This window comes from Desmodus rotundus, chromosome 8 (assembly GCF_022682495.2).
Source record: "Desmodus rotundus isolate HL8 chromosome 8, HLdesRot8A.1, whole genome shotgun sequence".
Classification (NCBI taxonomy): Eukaryota; Metazoa; Chordata; class Mammalia; order Chiroptera; family Phyllostomidae; genus Desmodus; species Desmodus rotundus.
The window spans coordinates 41,606,826-41,626,382 of NC_071394.1; the positions used below are offsets into that span (position 1 = coordinate 41,606,826).

Sequence of the window (19,557 nt, forward strand, 5' to 3'; positions counted from 1 at the left end):
GCCTGGGGAGACCCTTCTGCTGCAGTTCGCTCCTCTGAGTCTGGCTGCGGCCTTCGTGTGCTGTGTAACAACCCATAGAAAACACTTTTTAAAAATCATTACCGCTCATGGGAAGGGACTTCAGCAACCCTTCCCTGGGAGGAACAGAGAGGAGGGGACAGGGGACAGGAATGACAACATTTCACATGTAAAAAAAAGCTGCTTGCTCTTAAATAAAATTTTAACATTTTTACTCAGTGATGCAATTACTTTAACCTTTTCCCCGAGGGCTTTGTGCCCTATTTTAGTAACAAAAGATCATCTCCTCCTAAAGATGCCTCTAAAATTCACTTTCAAAAGAAGTGAAAGAAACTTCTCAAATACCGAGAGAGGGAGGGAAGGAAGAGCCTGCCTGTGAGGTGCCAATAGCCTCATTTGGAAAGTAATTATATGTGTTAGAGAGGTAATTCTCCGCTCATCTGTGTGACAGCTTAACAAGAGCCTAACAGATTTACCTGGCAACTTGAACAGATTACACTAGCTGCAGGCAGTGCTGCTGGGTTGTGTGTTTTACAGAAGATGTGAATGTCGGGGGCACCTTTTTTCCCTTCCCATGATCCCGGCATTCCCGAGAAAACCACCGTATTCTCTCCCTCTGAGGACCTGCCAAAGTGAGGGCTTTCGAGTACCTATTTATTGAAACTAAATCTTCGACTTGCTGTTTACGAATTGCTTGTTTGGGATGAAGGAGTGCTATGATTATTTTGGGACGGGTGACCAGCATAAAGCAGGGCCATGGCGGCAGCCGCCGTAGGTCGGACACAACTCGGTGGGGGGGTTTCACGGGAATAGAAGTAGAACATCAGTAACTTTGGTGCGACCACTATGGTAAACAGTATGGAGGTTTCTCAGAAATATTCAAAACAGAACTGCCGTATGCCCCCACAATCCCGCTTTTGGGTACATGCCCAAAGGAAATGAAAATAGGACATCGAAGAGCTATCTGCACCCCATGTTCACTGCGACATCATTCACAACAGCCAAGATGCGGGCACAACCTGAGTGTTCAGCAGCGGATGAACGGGTTAAGATATGTGACATATTTATGAGAAAGGAGAAAATACTGCCATTTGGAATAACAGATGAGTGGGCCTAGAGGGCCTTACACCAAGTGAAATAAGCCAGAGAAAAACAAACACCGCGTGGTATCACTTACATGCGAATCTTAAAAAAAAAAAAAAAGTCGAACTCATAGAAACAGAGTAGAAAAGTGGTTGCCAGGGAGTGGGGGTTGGGGGAAACAGGGACAGGATGTGAGAGGTACAAACCTTCAGCTAAATTCTGAAAATCGAATGTAAAACATGGTGACTGGAGTTGATAACACTGTATTGAATAATTGAAATTTGCTAAAAACAGTGTGTAAATATGGGAGGTGATGGGTGTATTAACCACATGGAGGGAATGCCTTTCACAGTGTACATCAAATCACCACAATATACACTTTAGATATTTTGCAATTTTATATGTCAATTATAGCTCAATAAAGCTGAAATTTCAAAAAGAAATAGACTCAAAGAAATGAGGGGAAAATAAGAAGAAAATCAATATCCAATCTTAAAATCTATCTCTTGCCCTAGAATATTTTAATGAAATTGTGTTTTCACACAATATAAGAAATGTTCCCTCAGGTTGGCCGAAGTTGAAACCGCATCTTCATACGGACCTCAGGGTGTCTGTCTTCCATGGAGCCCTCTGTATATGCTGTCTTCCTGGCACCTTAACTGATTTTCTGGGCGTGTACTTCCTTTTTTGCTGTTAATTTTATAATCTGTTAAATGCTCCAGTGGACACTTTTCTGATGTCTTTGAAATTTAGTTAATATTTCCCGTGTTGAATGGCATCAGTGTGAGGACCTGTGTTGAAAGGGGAAATTAAGTCCATGGTTCGTATTTCAGTCTGGAAGCTGGAGCGTCACGTGGCGCTTGTCGTAGTGCACTGATAATGTAGTATGCTCAACAAATCGGTACTCTCGCTAATTCGTGGTCTTTACAACAAAAACTAAAAAACCTTTAGGCAAATCGAAACCAAATTATGGAGGGGATGATTCTCTGAGGTTCCTAGGAATTATTGAAGTTTTTATGCTGCAAAAGCATTTAGTTCTGAAAAACATTTGTTTGGTTTTTTGCCTGTTTTTGCATCCTTGACAAGAAGTCTCAGAGGATGTTGAAATCAGCAGTCCAGATGAGAGCCAAGCTTCATTACTTGACAACTCAGACAAACGAAGAGCTGGGAGTCGCTATAAGATGTTCTACCTGGCATATTTCCAGTCCAGTAAAACCAGAATCTTCCCTCTAGTCCTTAGAAAGAAACTGGAAGTTGATCCGCGATGAAGGTGTTGCTGTGATGGATAAAACCAAAGGCCTCTTCCTGCCTGAAGATGAAAACCTGAGGGAGAAGGGAGACTGGAGCCAGTTCACCCTGTGGCAGCAAGGTGAGCTCCTGACTTCTAGATTGTTCTCCGCAGCTTGACATTTATCAGAAGTAGACCCTAGTCTGGTGACACTTCCCAGAGCTGGGGTTCCCCAATTTACAGGAAACTGCCCAGAAAAAATCGTGATTATCAAATTCCATTCATTGTTTTTCAAAACCACATGTGAACACTTATTCGTGTGTGTTCTTGTAAACAGATGTGTGCATGTGTGTGTATACTCACACATGTATTTGCATCAACATATGTAAGTGTTTTGATTTTCCTGATCTTTTCTGTTAAATACGTTACAAAGAGTAACTCTACTGTGTTGGCCTAACTGCAAAGTCTACCGTGTGCTCACTGGTGCCTTAGAACGGAGCTTCCCTGAGCCTCATTACTCCTGTGAAGTAGAGGTAATCCTGCGGGACCAAACGATAGCATCACGGGTAAGAGTTGTTAGAGACGAGAAGACACCAGAGTGACAGGACAATCGCTGGGACCGGGGCTCTTCAAGACTAGGTAGCAGCTCCTAGTCACCCTCACGTTCCCGGAGCAACAAAGGCTCATAGGGTTCCAATGTGTGTGTGTGTTCAGTGAATTAGTATATCAATCTACCTTTCGAATGAACAGCATTGAATCTTATCTTTAAATCTCTTTCCCCTTCTCTTCTTGAAAATTCAAGTCAGCCTGGGTTAACAATAGCTGTACGAAAGTAAATCCACTTTGAGGACTAAACAGCAGGCGTTGTACAGCTTTAGCACACAAAGTAAATTGAGAGGAGGATAAGCAGTTGGTTTATAGTAAAGGATAAATGAGCACAGTCATTTATCACAGTTATGCTTCCAGAAGTCTTTACACATAAGAGAAAGAACTACTTCAGTGATATTTTCAAGGAAACTTCCCTCAGAACAGAGAGCAGATGATTTCAGGTGATTCTGTCAGCGTTTTGCCAACAAGATTTTTTAAAATGGAGCAGTAAGGTCGAAATGTGAATAACGTGCTGGTTTTATCCACTGACATATCACTAAAGTGAGTCAATTGTATAGGCCTGAAGCATTGACCAGTTCGTCTAATGCCTCAGTTCCATGAACATTCTTGTGCTTCATGGAAGTTGTCGGGCTTTCTAGAACAATGCTTCAGAACAGCATGCATCCTGGCAGTACTTTCTGAAGCCAGTCTCTGCTAAAAACAGGTGCCTGGTACCGTTGAAACATGCAAAGCAGAGGGTATATAAAAACATTAAGCAAGAAAGAAAATAAATGATGAGACATTTCAGTTGGAGGCAACATTCTGACTGAGTTGATGTGTATTTTTTAAAAATTTTTAATTGTGGCACATAACCTAAAATTTACCATCTTAATCTTATACACTTGTAAGTGTATATTTGGTAGTACCAAAGATAGCCATATTGTGTGCAACCGGTCTTTGAAACTTTATCTTGCAAGACTGAAACTCCGTACTTACTAACAACTGCTCATTCTCCCTCCCCCCTCCCCGGCTCTTGGGGACCACAGTTCCACTGTCTGTTTCTATGAATTTGGCCACTTTAGGGACTTCATGTAAGTAGAATCATGCAGTATTGGTTGTTTTACTAATTTTCACATTTTGATTGTACCTATTCTCCATGAATAATTTTTTCCTTTCTCATTTTCTATAATTAACGTGTATCACTTTTGAAATAATAATTGAAAAGTCCGACTCAAAGCGTGGACTTAGTGGTAAGACAGCTCCACGTTTTTAAGTCTAGAAGGGCAATGGATTTAAAAGAATCATCAAAATTGATGCAGATACCAGCAATTAACAATCACTTTTTTAAAAGAGGGTCCTTCTCAGCATTCCATGAATTATTAAGAGTTATTTCTTGTAATATTTTTTGCTTTCATGGTATTGTTAAATCCTTTTTCCAGTTTAATGGAATTTGCATATTTTTGTTCTCAAGTTTGACAGAGTGATCTACTATGTTATTAAAAACCTCATAAAGTCCTCACTTTATCTAATTTCTGATTTTATATTTTTGTTCCCCCTGTTCCTTTTTAAGCTGCTTATTATTCTTCTTTTAAACTTTTCAATTGGAACACCTTAATAAATTTATTTCATTCTTTCTTTTTCATTAATAAAAGAAATAATTTTTATTATTTCTTTTAAAATTATAATAATTTTTCAGTCCACTTAAGACTGTGGACTGATATCTGGATACAGTGTGGATACATTCCAGAAGCTCTAATGTATGCTATTGTCACTTATGTTCTTTCAGAGAAAACAAAGACTGCGTTTCTATTTTGATTTCCATTTTCATCCAAAATAATTAGAAGTGTGTGTGTGCGTGTGTGTTGGAAGCATGTGTTTTTCACTGGGTTGCAATTAATTAAGTAGAAATTAATTTCTGGTTTTATTTTATCATGAAAGAATATAAGTCACATAGTTCCTCTTCTAAGAAGTTTTATTAAGACTCTTTGTGAGAGAAAAAAAAAAGGTTCTTTGTGGCCTTTTATTTGTGGTTCTGAGCTTCTGGGAGGAATCCAGTAATCACTTTCTGGAAACAAATTTATAGTTTAAAGGGTTTTGAAGGCAGTTAATATCACAGCTTGCACAGAAGCAGGGTGGAATTTTTGAAGGCAGGCGCCCTCTCAGGCCGCGGCTCGGAGGCACAAGGAAGAATCCTTGTGTGGCAGGCGGGGAAGGTGTGGGAGAGGAAGGGCAGTTGTTTCAGCCGCACTGAGGGCTCAGATCCAGACAAAGAAACAGATGAATATTCGACTCAGTTGTCTAGTCTGGTTAGAAAAGGGCTCTAGTGCTGGAGGCCGTGAAGCTGTGGCTGGAAGTTGTGTTTCCATCCAAGTGGTAAGTGCGCGTCACCGTAGATCTCCAAGTCGTATAGTCAGGACTGAAGTAGATTTGTTCCCATTTCTTTAAGTGATCACTTTTTAAGAGTTGGGAAAAAAAGGCAGGATCAATAATATAAATAAAGTTTTTTCCCATAGATACATTTTTAAATTGCTATGTGAATGTTATGGAACATCTGTTTTGATCAAATTTGTTAATCGTCACCCACAGTGAACACTCAGATACGCAGTTGGCAGACATGCTACCCGTGTGCACTCATTTTTCCTTCCAGAGTCTGTAGAAGATGGTGCTGACGGGTCCCAGTACCCTTTCTGCTTGAGCTCAAGTTGAACTTCTGAATCCTTCCCAGCGCAGTGTTCTAAGTAGCCACTATCAATTGATCGGAGTTGTCAGGCAAGATGAACCCGTTGTCATCCTGCCAGCGGAGCCTTGAACCAACGAAACATACAGCCCAAGGCCTTTAAAAATCCCAACTCCATGAATCTCTTATAAAACGTATTCACATATAAACGAAAAACTGATTTGATTCTTTCAGATCGGCATGGGCAGTTAGATCTCTTTCTAGGGCCACTTTCCCAAAGAGCCAAAGCTTATCACATGAAAGTTACTTTCAATTTGGGGAGAAATAATAAAACAACAGCAGCAAAACTACACTGAGTTCACCTGCTGGACAGTTTCCTCCTCAGCTGAGCAGTTTGCTGCACACAGCTGCCTTCCAACTCCTCGTGCTGTGAAATGTTAAATTGTGCTTTAAAGCACAGGCTTTGGCGACCGGCAGTCCCGGGCTGGAGGGCTCGCGGCACCCTTGTTTGCTGTGTGATGGCGTGTTCTAGCGTTTCTGAGCCTCAGCTTGCTCATTTGGAAAAAGGCAATGAAAATAGCGCCTCAAGGATGGGGTTGTTGTGAGGATCAATAGCTCTCATGAAAGGTATGACGCACAGTTATTCAAAAAGTAACAGTGATACTATTTGCATTATATAGTAATCATATGTTATATAGTAATAACAGTAGTGGAGAGGCAGTCTTAGGTCATAGTTAAAACGTGGACCCTGGGTCCAGCTGGGCTGGAATTTCTGCTCTGCCACTTACTGTGCGGTGGTCCCTCTTCCGCAGAATGCAACACTAACAGCGCCTCCCTCACCAGGCGGTGCGCACATCGAATGAATCATTGTAAGCATGGGGAGTGGTGCCCGGTGCCTGGTGAGCACCACGGAACTGTTGCTGCATTCCGCCCTCGTGATCTCACGTGAATAGTGAAAACAATCCATGGCAATCACAGATGCCAAGCTTCTGCTAAAGAGCTGTCCTCCCCACCCCCACAGAGAATCTGGTGACAGACTGGAAAAGATTTATGTGGCTAGAGGTGCTCTCTGATCCAGTCCTGACCTACTGGCAGTTCTAAAGACACATTCATTACGTTACCATTCATTACCTATCATTCAGGTGACACACCTGTTCTCCAAGTAACATGTGCTCAGCCTGCTCCATTGTGCCCATCGGAAGCCCAGCTACCTCTGGTTGCTCCATAAGCTACCAGGCTTCACTTAAGCGCTGCCTGAACAGCTCAGAACCCAGAACTGGGGAGTCTTGCCAGTCTGTCCCCAGATCCTACATGTGGGAAGGCAAGGAAAGCTAGGGCTTAAAAATGCTTCGTGATGACTTATAAGGGACTCTATTTATTCAAATTGGCATTTTTATTCAACTCATTGAGGGCACTCCATGAGTCACTAAAAAGAGCAACTAACAAGTTACTCCATTAAGAGGTGAAAATAGTACTTAGAAGAAGCTAATATAGATATAGAAACTGTTTTCTAAAGTGTAGAGGTTCGTTTGATTAAGGAGAATACCTTACATTGCATTTCTTATAATTCATTCTCAGTATATTGTTATCTGGAACACAACTAACATTCAATAAATGAAATTAAACTCAGCTTTAGACATAGTATTCCTTTGTAGGAATCTTAAATAGGGTTTTAAAATGTTTCTAACTTTTAAAAATTCTAATGTTTTATTCCTTCACGAGACCAAGAGAAACTGTGTGCATTCCTGAGCACATCTCCCCTAAGGAACAGCAATTTTTGTAGATGACGAAGAAATTTGCATAGTCTAGGATGCCTAGACTATGTCCCGAAATCTGTTTCTCACACAGTAACTCATAGAAAACATCATCTCTCAGAGACCTCCTCATGTCATCATTTAAATTCTATTCTTTATCCACATATAAAGGATGATCTGTACAATATAAAAATACATTAAACTCCAATTTAAAATATTATATCAGTAACTCTTTGCTATAGTTCTGGAAATGCAGTTTTAGGTTAGAAACATAAGCTATTTTTCTTTGGTAGCAAGTGTATTAGTTTACTGTGGCTACTGTAACAAACTACCACAAACTTGGTAGCTTAAAACAACGCAAATTTACTATCTTTAGCGTCCTGCAGGTCAGCAGTCTACAGTGAGTCTCACTGAGCTAGAATCAAAATGTCGTCAGGACCGCTTTCTTTCTGGAGCCTCCAGCTTGTGGAGTCTGCTCACAGTCCTTGGCTTGTAGTCCCGTCCCATCCTCAGAGTCAGCCATGGCCGGTCAAGTCTTTCTCACTCTGTGTCACTCAGATCCCGACTCTTCTGCCTCTCTCTTCCATGTTTAAGGACCCTGTGATTACACTGGGCCCTTTTAGTTCATTTAGGATAATCTTTATATTTCAAGGTTTGCTGATTAGAAATCTCAATGCCACCTGCAAACTTTATTTCCCCTTTCTGTGTAGCATAACATATGCAAAGGTCCCTGAGCTTACAGCGTGGACATCCCTGGGAGGGAGCCATTATTTGCCTGCCACAGTGGAGACAATAAGTATTCAACCCATGCCTTGCCCTCAGACAGCTGGAGTCAAACAGTCCACCAGGGAGTGGCGGATTCTAGTCTTAGTTCTGCAAGTCATTATCTGTGGGAGCAAAACATATTGTCCTCTTGTGTGTATGCGAGTGTCCCCAGTCCTACAGCGAGGGTAGCACTGTAGATCACATTAGTGAAACAGGACGAGTTAATGCTTTACTGTAGTTTGTTTCTAACAATGCTTTTATCACTTATTGTTCTAGGGAGAAAGAATGAGAATGCCTGTAAAGGAGCTCCTAAAACCTGTTCTTTACTAGATAAATTCCCAGAGACAACAGGATGCAGAAGAGGACAGGTACCCGGAGTGTTTTCAGGGCTGGGAAGAACACAATTGCTTACTAGCCAGAAGGGAATGCTGATGATTACAAAGAAGTGTTTATTTCCTTTGGCCCAGCTAGTGCCTCCTTTCCACTCTTTTAATGAAACAATTTAATGTGGTTGATGTCAGCGTTGAGGGTGAAAAATGTTCGGTGTGTATAGCTTTGTGGAAAATGGGAGTACTTATTTTTAGTTCCTTCACAAAGAAACAAGAGGAGAGTATTAATTTTGAGTCTTACAAAGGCTCTAATCCAAAATGACAGTAATTTCGTACTGTCACTTTAATTTAGCAATTCCCCCCACACCTTGATAAATGGAAGAACAGTGTGTTATATTTTCTGCACAGATCAAATATTCCGTCATGCATCCAGGAACTCACGTGTGGCCGCACACGGGGCCCACGAACTGCAGGCTCCGAATGCACCTGGGCTTGGTGATTCCCAAGGAAGGCTGCAAGATCAGATGTGCCAACGAGACCAAGTATGTTTGCTCCCACTCTCGTCTCTCTTATGCATCACCTCTGACAATGGATGCTCGTTACAACAAAGCTATGTTCATTTGGGTGGTTTCTCTTCCTTTGTAACTGATATAGACTGGGGTGGGTGTTATTAATCCAAACTCTTTGATCTTTGTTGCTTCTTTGTCCTTCCTATTGGTCTGGAGATACTCCCCCGTTCCAGGGCTGCCTTCCGCAATGATCTCTCCCCAGGGCATTCACACCTGGTAATGAGCTTTCTTGCTTCTCTTTCTAAATGAGCAGATTTGAGTCAGCTGACTTGTACTGAGCCCCACACATACCACGCATTGTGCATATTGCATTACCACTCGAGTTACTCAACAGCCCAAAGAGTCCCCCTTCCCGAAGAAAACGCCCCGGTGATATTGATGTTCTGTTCTAGAGGAGTCAGCATGGTGCCGTGGAAGAGGCTGGCTGCCTTGTTCAGATCCCAGCCCTGCCACGTAATTCTGTGTAACCTTGGCCCTTTACTTACTTACTTAATCCCCTCAAGCCTCAGCCATCTTGCTTATGAAACTGGCAATGGTACTATCTGCTTTGCAGGGCTGTTGTACGGATTAAATAAAAGAACACTGGCAAGGCATTTAGCCCAGATCCTAGCATGAGCAGGGATGTGAGTGTCAGGGCCACGTCCCCCCATGCCTTTTCCTATCCTAATCTTATTGCTCCCTTCACCTGGCATTCCCATCCAAAATAAACCTATTCCTATAATCCAGTTTAGTTTCACAAGAAGAAACCTCTCCTCTGACTGCTTCAAGTGTGCACAGTATATGTTCTCAGTAGTTCTGTTCTTTATCTTCCATTACTTTTTATTAATTAGTGTATATTAGCCTAATCTTTATAAGTGGGCAGTCAGCTCCTGGAGAGCAGAAACTAAGTTGTTGGGCTTCTTACGCATTTCTTGTGGTCCTGAACAGAGGACTGATGGGGGTTGCAGCTGGTGGCAGATACCTCCCTGCCTGGGCATGGCGAGGCAGCATGGAGTGCTGTGGAAGACTCAGAGAGGAACCAAATGGGGGCCTTCCCCTGCCGGGCGTGTCCAATGGGGAGATAACACAAGCTTGAATGTCACGAGTCATAAGAGAGGCACAGACAAAAATGCTACAGATGGGTCAATGGGCAGGTTGCTCATTTGCTGCTGATGTTTGGGAATCTTGGCAGTGGTGACTGTTAAAGAGAGGAAGGATTTGGATATTGAAAGCTTGGAGAAAGAGGCATTTCAGGCTGAAAGAATAGCATCAGTAAAGGCACAGAAGCCAAAAATTACAGGCCACACAGGAGGAACACTGAGTGGCTTCAGCAGTCAAGAGTATAGGATGCTGTTAGAAGGTAAACTGATGTACATTAAAATTTTCAAGAGTTTATTTGAGCAAACATCAATTCAAATCAGACAGCATCAAACCAGAGATGGTCAGGAGTACTCCACTAATAGACCCTAGGGAAACAGTTTTTACAGGGAAGACACTGAAACAAAGGAAAGAAATTATTTGACTGGTTATAACACTGTGGTTGCCTTATCTGGGAAAGCCTGGTTGGCTGTTCGTGACTGGTTGTTCTTAAATTGTACTTTCTCGGATTCAAGTGCCCTGGCTCGGGCTTAGGTTTTGCTTTGCTTCTATAGGCTGCCAGCATGCTGGAGCCCCCTCAGCCTAATGGGCTCCTTGTTTAAATTGTTTAACAGTACATATAGAAAAAGGTTGGAACGTGAAAGAATGGATTAGAAGCGAAATCCTGGTGGTCTCTGATACCAAATGAATGGGATCAGTCCTTAGTTAGGAAGTGAATCTGGAAGCCATGGGTGGGCTCTGTTATATGTGGGGGGATGGGAAGAACAGTTAACAGACTGTCATAGTGGCTCACAGGGAGAGCTAGAATTGGGGTGCTGGAAAGAAAGGGAAAGTAGAAAGCAGGTGCAGAAGACTTTATCAAGATTGACTAAAGTGAATCCAAGTGTTTGTGGTACAAGGGTGGAGGAGGCCCAAGATGACTTGGCAGTTTCCATTTCAGTCTGTGGGAGGGTGTTGATACTTTAGCCCATAGCGAGAACTTGGGAGGCACAAGCCAAGTTCAGGGGAATGGATAGTGAATTCAGTGTTCGTGTATATTTTATTTAAGTTGCTGATGGGAACCACTAGAAATATCCAGCAGTCGGCAGGATATAGAGGCCTAGAGCGCAGGAGAGAAGTCAAGTCTAGACATAAAGGTTTGAGACACAGACTTAGCCGGAAGTTCTAGAGGAAGCTTGAGAATTCATGAACGCATTTACATTTAGAAGACTGAAAGAGAAAGGGGCACCAAGAAGGAGGTGGGGCAGCAGAGGGCAGAGTTGGGAGGATGAGGAGGAGGAATCACAGATGGGCAGACAGAGAGGTTTCTTCCGAGGTGGAACGGACCTTGTGGAGCCTTTGGGAGCTCAGTGTGGGTCTGCACAGTCTCTCTGCCAAGGGGAACAGGACTTAGGGACATGGCAGGGGACCCAGGGAATACACAGAGGAAGTAGGGTGATGCTGGGGGAGACACAGATTGACAAGGCCAACTCCTTGGAGATCAGATATGAGCCATGGGCAGTGAGGATGGGAAAAGGCACCAGGTCTCATTCCCAAGTACCACCTTAAGGTCGTAAACTTGTTTGCTCTCTCTGCCTCTGTCTGTTCTTCCCTTCCTTCTGCCCTCTCTTTATTTGTTTATCTTAAAATCTGTCTGTAATGTCTACAGATGCTTGGGGGGAAATACTAGACAAAAATCCAATTAGGAACAGACAGGGACAAGATAATGTGTGGAATTGATCCTGGTCACAAGAGGCCTGAGGTGGAGAGAAGCCCGAGTTGAAGAATGGGTGTGGCACCCTAGCAGGGGAGCAGGAGAACAGAGCGGGAAGTCTCGACAAGAATTCAGAGAAGGTTCAAAATGCAGAAGTGACTCTGGGAGACCTGCCCAGCATCACAGCAAATACCGGTGGCCATGCCTGACAAAGGAAACAACCACCAGCCCCTCCCCTCACCTGCCAGAGGTAGGGAAGAATTTTAAGCCCAGTCTTGCAACTAACTTGGAGGGTGATTGTGAGTGAGAATATTAGCTTGGCAGCCCCTCAGTTTCCACTGTGCTAAAGTGCAACCCAGTAAGTACCTGCTGATAATAATTTGCAGATGTTGTATTTGGCACAGTGGTTATTAAAAAGTATTTGCCACCCACCTACCTGTGCAGGGCCAGGGAGGCAACTTTCTACAGGATGAAATGCTTCCTGTTCTCATGTCCTTGGAGAGCTGATGAGCATCAGTGCCTTTTGGCCTATTCATGATTGCCGCTCAACATCCTCCTCTGTTAGGGTAGACGGGGAGCCCCGGGGGGTCTCCCCCATTGTCCAGGATGGTGCAGGGGGAGGTTCCTGCACTGAGGGTGCCAATGGCTGGAGAGATGAATGGAGAGGGCCCCAGCAGCCAAAAGCTAGCAGGGTGATTGGATAGAGAAAGAAAGCCGTCCTCTTTCTACCCCTGTAAGAACCTCGGGTTTTAGCAGGGAAAGGAGATGGTCTGTGAGATGGGAGTCTGCCATTTACCAGGTTGGCACTTGAAGAAACCTCCTTTCCTTTTGCACCAGTACCTGTCTCTCGAGTTTGGTTTTTGCCACCACAAGCAGCCAAACCCACCTTCTTCAGTTTCACCCCCGTGTCTTTCTTGTTGCCCTTAGTCTATGTTGTGTTAGATTCTCATCCTTCATAATCCTTAATTCAAGTGTGGTTGGGTCAGGCTAAGTACTTGATTACAAAAATAGTGTTTTTCAAAAGAGAAATGTGTTAATTAAACTGGAGTACTGTGGAGTGCCTGTAGTGAAAATAGCTGGATAGCTGAAGAGTAGACAGTTTGTGAGCTCTGAGGACAGAAAGACTGTCATACAAAATCTGGAAGTTCCAGTTGTTATTGTATCAGTGTGGAAAGAGAAGCACATATATCAAGGAATCGGGCTTCCCTGTGCTGGGCGACAGGAAACCGTTTGTCAGAGCTTCTCAACTTCCAAGAGTAGGCAGGTTACTTGCGGCAATTCGTGCCTGGTCGGTCTCAGGTACTGATAACCACACTGCCATTTCTCCAGCACTGTGTGATTCCTGCTTGCGTACACATTTAATTATCCCATCACTGCAAAACTTAGCACCGTCTTTTTATCTGAAGATGAGCTCACGGGTATGCACCCTTTTGCCACTATAAGCAAAATGATCTTTTAAAATTAACAAATGCTTTCTGATTACAAAACTGATGCATGTTCCTTGTACATAATTTGTAAAATACAGAGAAGCACCATCATAAAGATAAACACTGATCTCAATACTTAATTAAGATCTTTAACTTTATTATAACTGGAAAGATCCTTTTTCCAAGTAAGTTCCCATTCACAGGTTCCATATGGGCACACCTGTTCTTTTGGTAGGGGGTGGTCCAACATTTAACCCACTATAATATCAGAACCAAGGTTTGGTCTCAGTCAGTCTGGCTTGAAAGTCTGTGCTCCAAGCTTCAACCCTATAGCCTCACTATACAGCAGGGGTGTCAAACTCATTTTCACCGGGGGCCACATCAGTCTCATGGTTGCCTGCAAAGGGCCAAATGCAACTTTAGGACTGTATAAATGTAACTACTCCTTAACAGTTAAGCAAGAGCTCGGCGCTGCCACCGGGTAGAAACAAGGTGCTGGGCTGGGTGAAACAAGGTGGAGGGCTGGATTTGGCCCGTGGGCCTTATATTTGCCACCTGTGCTATACAGAGAATCTGGGGCTTTTTGTATTTCATGGTTGTTGCTGTTGTTGTTTACAAAATTAGGATCATGCTGTATCTATACGATGATCACCGTGACCACCAGCTTTCATTTGCAGACAACAGGGTATCAGGTAGAGAAAGCAGCTGGGAGTCCCCGTTTTTAGGCCATTTGTGTCATTCCAGACAGCCCGGGCTTTGCGGTCTGTAAGATGAGCTTCTGAGCACTCTTGACCCAGACCTGAATGAACTCATCCAGCAGATAAACGTGCCACCTGCGGGTGGGAATTGTTGCTCTCACGCATCGGCCAAGTTGCACGAGCTCTGGATGATCCCAGAAAGGAATTCTTTCCTCCAAGTTTCCAGGAGGGCCTCCCGGACCTTCCACGACTGGGTCACGGGAAAAACGAGTGACCATGGAGTTCTCCGGGGAGACTAGGCATCATTGCCTGCAAACTGCCGGCCTGGAATGTTGGACAGGCCGGTATGGCGCCAGGGAAGCGTGCGTTGTCCTGAGTGTCAGCCACAGGCTGGAGAAACGAAGTGGCGGTTAGTCACTTCACTCCCCTCTATATTGCTGTAGAGATAATGGCCTCTTCCCATATACATCAAGTATTTTATAACATCTTTTTTATTAACCTCTCAATTTTCCTATTAGGAAGATTGTGTAGAAGGCATGCTAGAATATTAACAATAGAAGAGAGACTTAATTTTTTAAACCCACCATGAATCATTCCTACATACTTGTCTTGTTCCCATGAAGTGTCCGAGGAGATAATCACATTACAGGTGCTGTGAAATAACCAAATCATATGAACAACTATTTTAGCCCCTTTCACTTGTTTTCTAGTTTCCCTGAAGTCATAATTTGTTTCACAAAACATATCCATCTTCCATCTGTAAGTCCACCATTCAAGTTTGCTCGTCTGGGATTAGAGGACAAAAAATGGCACTTTTAGCTGGCTGTGTTTCTAGAAGGTTTGTTATTGAAGGTTAACATTTGTCCTCTTCTTCTTTCCTTTGAACAACTGGGTGAATTAAAACCACCAATCAAGTTTTAACCCCCGTTCTGGTTAGCATGGTACGTTTATGGCCACTTACAGGCTTAGGCACAGATCTACACCTCCACGGGGAGTGGCAGTTCCCACATTCACAATGAATTGCGTCCAAACGTTTGTTCATTGAACTGATTGTTGAGAGGCTGGGAAGGTGGAATCCATTTTCCGATGGCGACATTAAATGATGTGGAGGTCCCTGAGCCAGCCCCCGAAAGCTTTTAACCCATGATCTTTATTAACAGGGCTCTGGAAACAGTGACTATTTATAATACTGTTTCTATGGAGAAAATGCATCCTGAGGGTTTACTTCAGATTTCAACATTATGTATCTTCATAAAAGCAAATTAAGTGCATAGAAGTCACAAGACCTGGGTTTAAATCCTGACTTCACTTCTAACTAAGTGCAAGCTTAGACAAGTTGCACAACTCCTCGAAGCCTCTATTTCCTCATCTGTAGAATGAGAAGAACAAGAGTATATCTCTGTGCGGTTTTGGTATTAAACCGTGTTTATAAAGTCCTGTGGAGTACATGCACTCAGTATATTTGGGTCTTTATTGTCCTGCTGTCTGACTGCAGCAGACAAGGGACTTTTGTCCTGTACATTCCAGGGAGTGAGACCCCTCTCTCCTACAACACTGAAGGTGGTTCCTGTAACCTGGAGAGGGCACTCTGATGGGGATGAGGGGGGTGGGGGGTGCTTTAAGGAGGTGGGAAGCTGAGCATGGGCGAGGCCAGGGCTGGTGAAGGAATAGCACCAGTACAGATGGGGACTGTGATTTGATAGGCCTGAAGCTGGGTGGGAAGCTGGGGGAAGAGGGATGCAGGAGCACAGCTGAAAGCAATCCTCCATTTCTCCTTCTTCTTCCCATTCCCCACCCTGGAACCGGGTGAGGGGGAAGGGGGCAGTGCATCCCATCTCTGTGGCCTCATGAGGTTTTCTCCCCTTCCCTTTCTTTGTCCTCCTTTTCTGGCTTTTATAGCTCTGTTACAAAGCCCTCTGCTTCTGGGTGACTTGGGACCAAGAGAGGGAAGGCAAAAGCTACAGAGAGAGGCAGCAGGGGGTTGGACTGCAGGGCGACGCTGGATCCCAGGCCCGCTCGGAGAGGAGGCAGGTCCTGTGGCAGCCTGGCTGGAACGGGAGATGCCCTGGCAGTGCATATCTACGGAGCCTGATCAAAGAGTCTTTGTGAAGTTAGCCATCTTTTATTGAAATTAATATCTTGACATTAAACAAAATAGCAACTACTATACCCATTTCTCTGAGGGAAGCTTATTAAATATGTCCTGTGAAATGTAATATGAAGACTGAAATCCTAACCAACAGCTTGGCTCAGCTCAGAGAATTAAGAGAACTTCGTTACTGAAAGCAGCCTAAGGGGTCATCTTGTCCATCTCTGTCACTGCACAAATGGGGAAACTGAGGCCCCGGGGTGAAGTACTTTCTCACAGTCACGTGGCTAGTTAGCAGCAGTCAGAACAAAAACACAGGTTTCCTAGCTTCCAAGAAAATGCTTTGTCCAGAGAGACAGGTAGGTAGGTAGGTGGATAAATAGGAAGAAAGTGTGTGTGTGTGTTTCTGTATGTATTTACGGGGAGCAAGGAGCGAGAGAGGAGGAAGTGGTGATAACGCAGCCCCATACTTCAGTTCTACTATGCGCCAGAATTCCCACTGGAGTCAGACTGAGGAATTTCAAGAGCTCAGAATTAATAAGAGCTGTGTTATGTATCCTTATTGCTGAACTCTTTGACCCGTTTTTGTATTCCACTCAGCCTGTTTAAAAACCGCACAGGCCACCGCAGCATAGCATCTACAGGCACTTCCCTGGCACCGTGATCTGGAGCTAAAGGCTTGGGCTACAGTGAAGCAACTCGAGTGACTTTCTGCTTCTTTCCCAGATCACAGTATCCTAGCAGCCATCTCTCTCCTGGAAAATTAGAATCATGTCATTTGCCTACTTGCAAACCTTTTAGCAGGGATCACTGAGATGATAAGATCTATAAAGTTTTTAGGTGAAAGCCTCTATAAGCACCTAGTATCACTCCTTAGCATTATTAATATTGATGATAATTCTATGACAGACTTATACTTACTATGTGCTGCCACCATTATATCATTATCATGAACTCTAATTATAATACTTTGAGAAATTGAGGAGTTATTTTATATTGCTTTGTCTTGTGGCTGCATATTCTCATATCTTTTTGCAACCAGGAAGAGGTGGTCTTCTCATAAGGATAAGAAATTCTAGAAGTAAGCCCAGGCAGCTGTCCAGGAAGGACATGCAGTGCCCCACCTGACCCTGTTGTGCTGACCCCTCCAAGAAAGAGCGCGCACGCACCTTCGGGAAGACTCCTTTCAAAGGCTGCTCTGAACCTTTTCTCCAGGGCACTCTTCCCATATCAACATTTGAGAGTAACTTAATCGTGTTTGGTGGAGCTTTGCTCACAAAGCAAGTGGCCTCAAAAGTATTTCTTTGCCTTGCAATGAGAGTCCTTGGTTTTCCTCAGAAGAGATCCAGGGGCCTTTGACATCCTTACGTTCTGTCTCTTTCCCAGCAGCTGATGTGTGTCATTACCTCCAACTCATTTCGGTCTGCCCGCCACTCGGGCAGGGTTTCATTGTCCTTCCTCGCCCCTCGTTGGTTGATTAGGAGTACAGTTTAGTCACCTAGTTCTGGTGGACGATTGGAAGACAGCACTTTTAAGCGTGCAGAAGGAATCCACATTTAAGAAATCTATATTAAGTAATTGAGTGTCTGCTGTTTTGAGGACAATGTGCGAAAGAAAATGGAGGGGCGAATAGAAGTCTACGAGGACATACTTCCCCATGAGGTTTATGGCCCTGAAGGCATCCAACCTTTGGAATACCTCCCAGACTTCTTGTTTTAAAAAATCGTTTGAGCAATGGTTTATACTCATCTATATTTGACTTAAAATATCTGAAAGCCACAAACCAGTGGTAACTTAAGTTTCCCCTTTATGGGTACTGGTGTTTCATAAATGAACCAGTGTGTTCCAGCCTCAAAACTTTTTCTAAGTTTACAAGGAATTTAAGTTAATGAATGCAGTTTTCAAGATTTTTCTCCCATAAAGCATTCCTAAATCTTTGACTTTCTTGGACCTATCAGAATCTAGTGAAAAATGTCTTGTTGTGCAACCTAGAATTTTCTGTTTTGTTATTTTAATTACTGGCACTTCTAGTATTTTAAGTACGTTTCAGATTCTCTGCCATCCAAAAAAACAAGAAATACTGAGATTCACTTTGTGTAAATCACAAAGTATATTTCGGAGATTGTCTTCAATGTTTTTAATATCTCACCCCCTTAGAAGAGTTCGGTTTTCTCAAATGCAGGCTAATTCATAAAAATAACCAAGGTAATATTTGGTAGCATTATACCACTGCCCAACATTATCACCTCTATCTTTTGTCTTTTCCCTATTTTTCAATATTTTCTCTCCTCCTATGTTTTGTAATTGCTACCATTAATTGAGTATATATTATGTGCCCACCATACGCTAACCCTCACATCAACTATGCAGCTGAAGATAGAAAGACTCAAATATGCCAAGTAACTCATCCTGGGTCACGCAGTAGGTAATGGGAGGACCAAGAGGTGTAACTCTGCTTCTCCTCAAAATCCGTGACTTTCCATCATGCGGTGGTTTCGCTCCCCTTTCTCCCCCACCATACACTACCCTTTCCTTTCCCTTTTTTCTTACATAATTGTAGTAAAATACACATGACATAAAATTTATCATCTTAACCATGTTTAATGTACAGTTTTGTGGCATTAAGTATACTCATTTAGTGCTATCATCACCACCATCCATCAACGTAACTCTTTTCATCTTGCAAAACTGAAGCTCTGTACTGTCTGAACAAGAGCTCGACATCATTCTGCTTTCCGTCTGATGAGCTGACTACTGTAGCTACGTCATATGTGTGGAACACACAATGTTTGTCCTTCAGTGACTGGTTCGTTGCACTTGGCATAATACCCTTACAGTTCACTCCGTTGTAGCCTGGGTCAGACTTCTTTCTTAGGGCTGGGTAGTATCCCACTATCTGTGTACGAGCGTATCTCACTCGTCTGTCCACACATCCGTCACTGGACACTTGGGTGGCTCCACCTTTCACCGTGAATAATGGTGCCATGAACATCAGTGTCCTGCTCCCCTTGAGTAACTTCCCCCGCCTCGTCTTCTGCCTCATTGTAGCTTGTCCGTGACAGCCAATGATGTTACTCAGTCCCACTGATAAAACCTAGAAAATGACCGTCAAACTGTGTAAGCTGTGGATCATTTCACTTCTTTTTTTCTTGTCATTTTCTTCTTTTTTTTTTACCTCTGCCTTTCTTTTCTAGTTTGGTTTTGCACGGTAATGAAGAGATAGTTGGTCATTTATTTGAGTCTCTATATTTCTCCTGAGTCTGTACATAGGGATGGGCAAAATTAGGCTTACATTTGTGAATAATGCGAAACATGGTTTATTCTTGTATTATTTATTAGTTATTGTATTATTTCCATACGAACAACTGTAAACCTACTGTTGCCCATCCCGGTATTTCTGTCTTTTGTTACAGTTAGATGGAATTCCAACAGGACTCTTTGAACCTTCAGAGGAATTGGGTCAAAGAACCAAGGGACATGTGTTTTATTGAATGCAAGACATTAGGCGAGGGGTGTGTAAGGGCGCACGAGGGGTGTGTGAGGGCGCACGAGGGGTGCGTGT

The 19,557-nt window shown here is 43.3% G+C and overlaps 1 protein-coding gene across 10 annotated transcripts in view; it reads left to right on the forward strand.

Moving 5' to 3' along the window:
• ASPH (aspartate beta-hydroxylase) overlaps positions 1–19,557 on the forward strand; it is a 204,374-nt gene that overhangs the window by 181,170 nt on the left and 3,647 nt on the right. For 9 of the 10 annotated variants that reach the window (XM_053929580.1, XM_045204921.3, XM_045204919.2 and 6 more), the window contains 3 exons: positions 2,335–2,470; positions 8,390–8,481; positions 8,851–8,984. In XM_053929580.1, coding sequence (XP_053785555.1) covers positions 2,335–2,470; positions 8,390–8,481; positions 8,851–8,984 — 362 coding nt within the window. The remainder of the gene's footprint in view (positions 1–2,334; positions 2,471–8,389; positions 8,482–8,850; positions 8,985–19,557) is intronic. The other variant, XM_053929582.2, reaches the window with a different exon arrangement.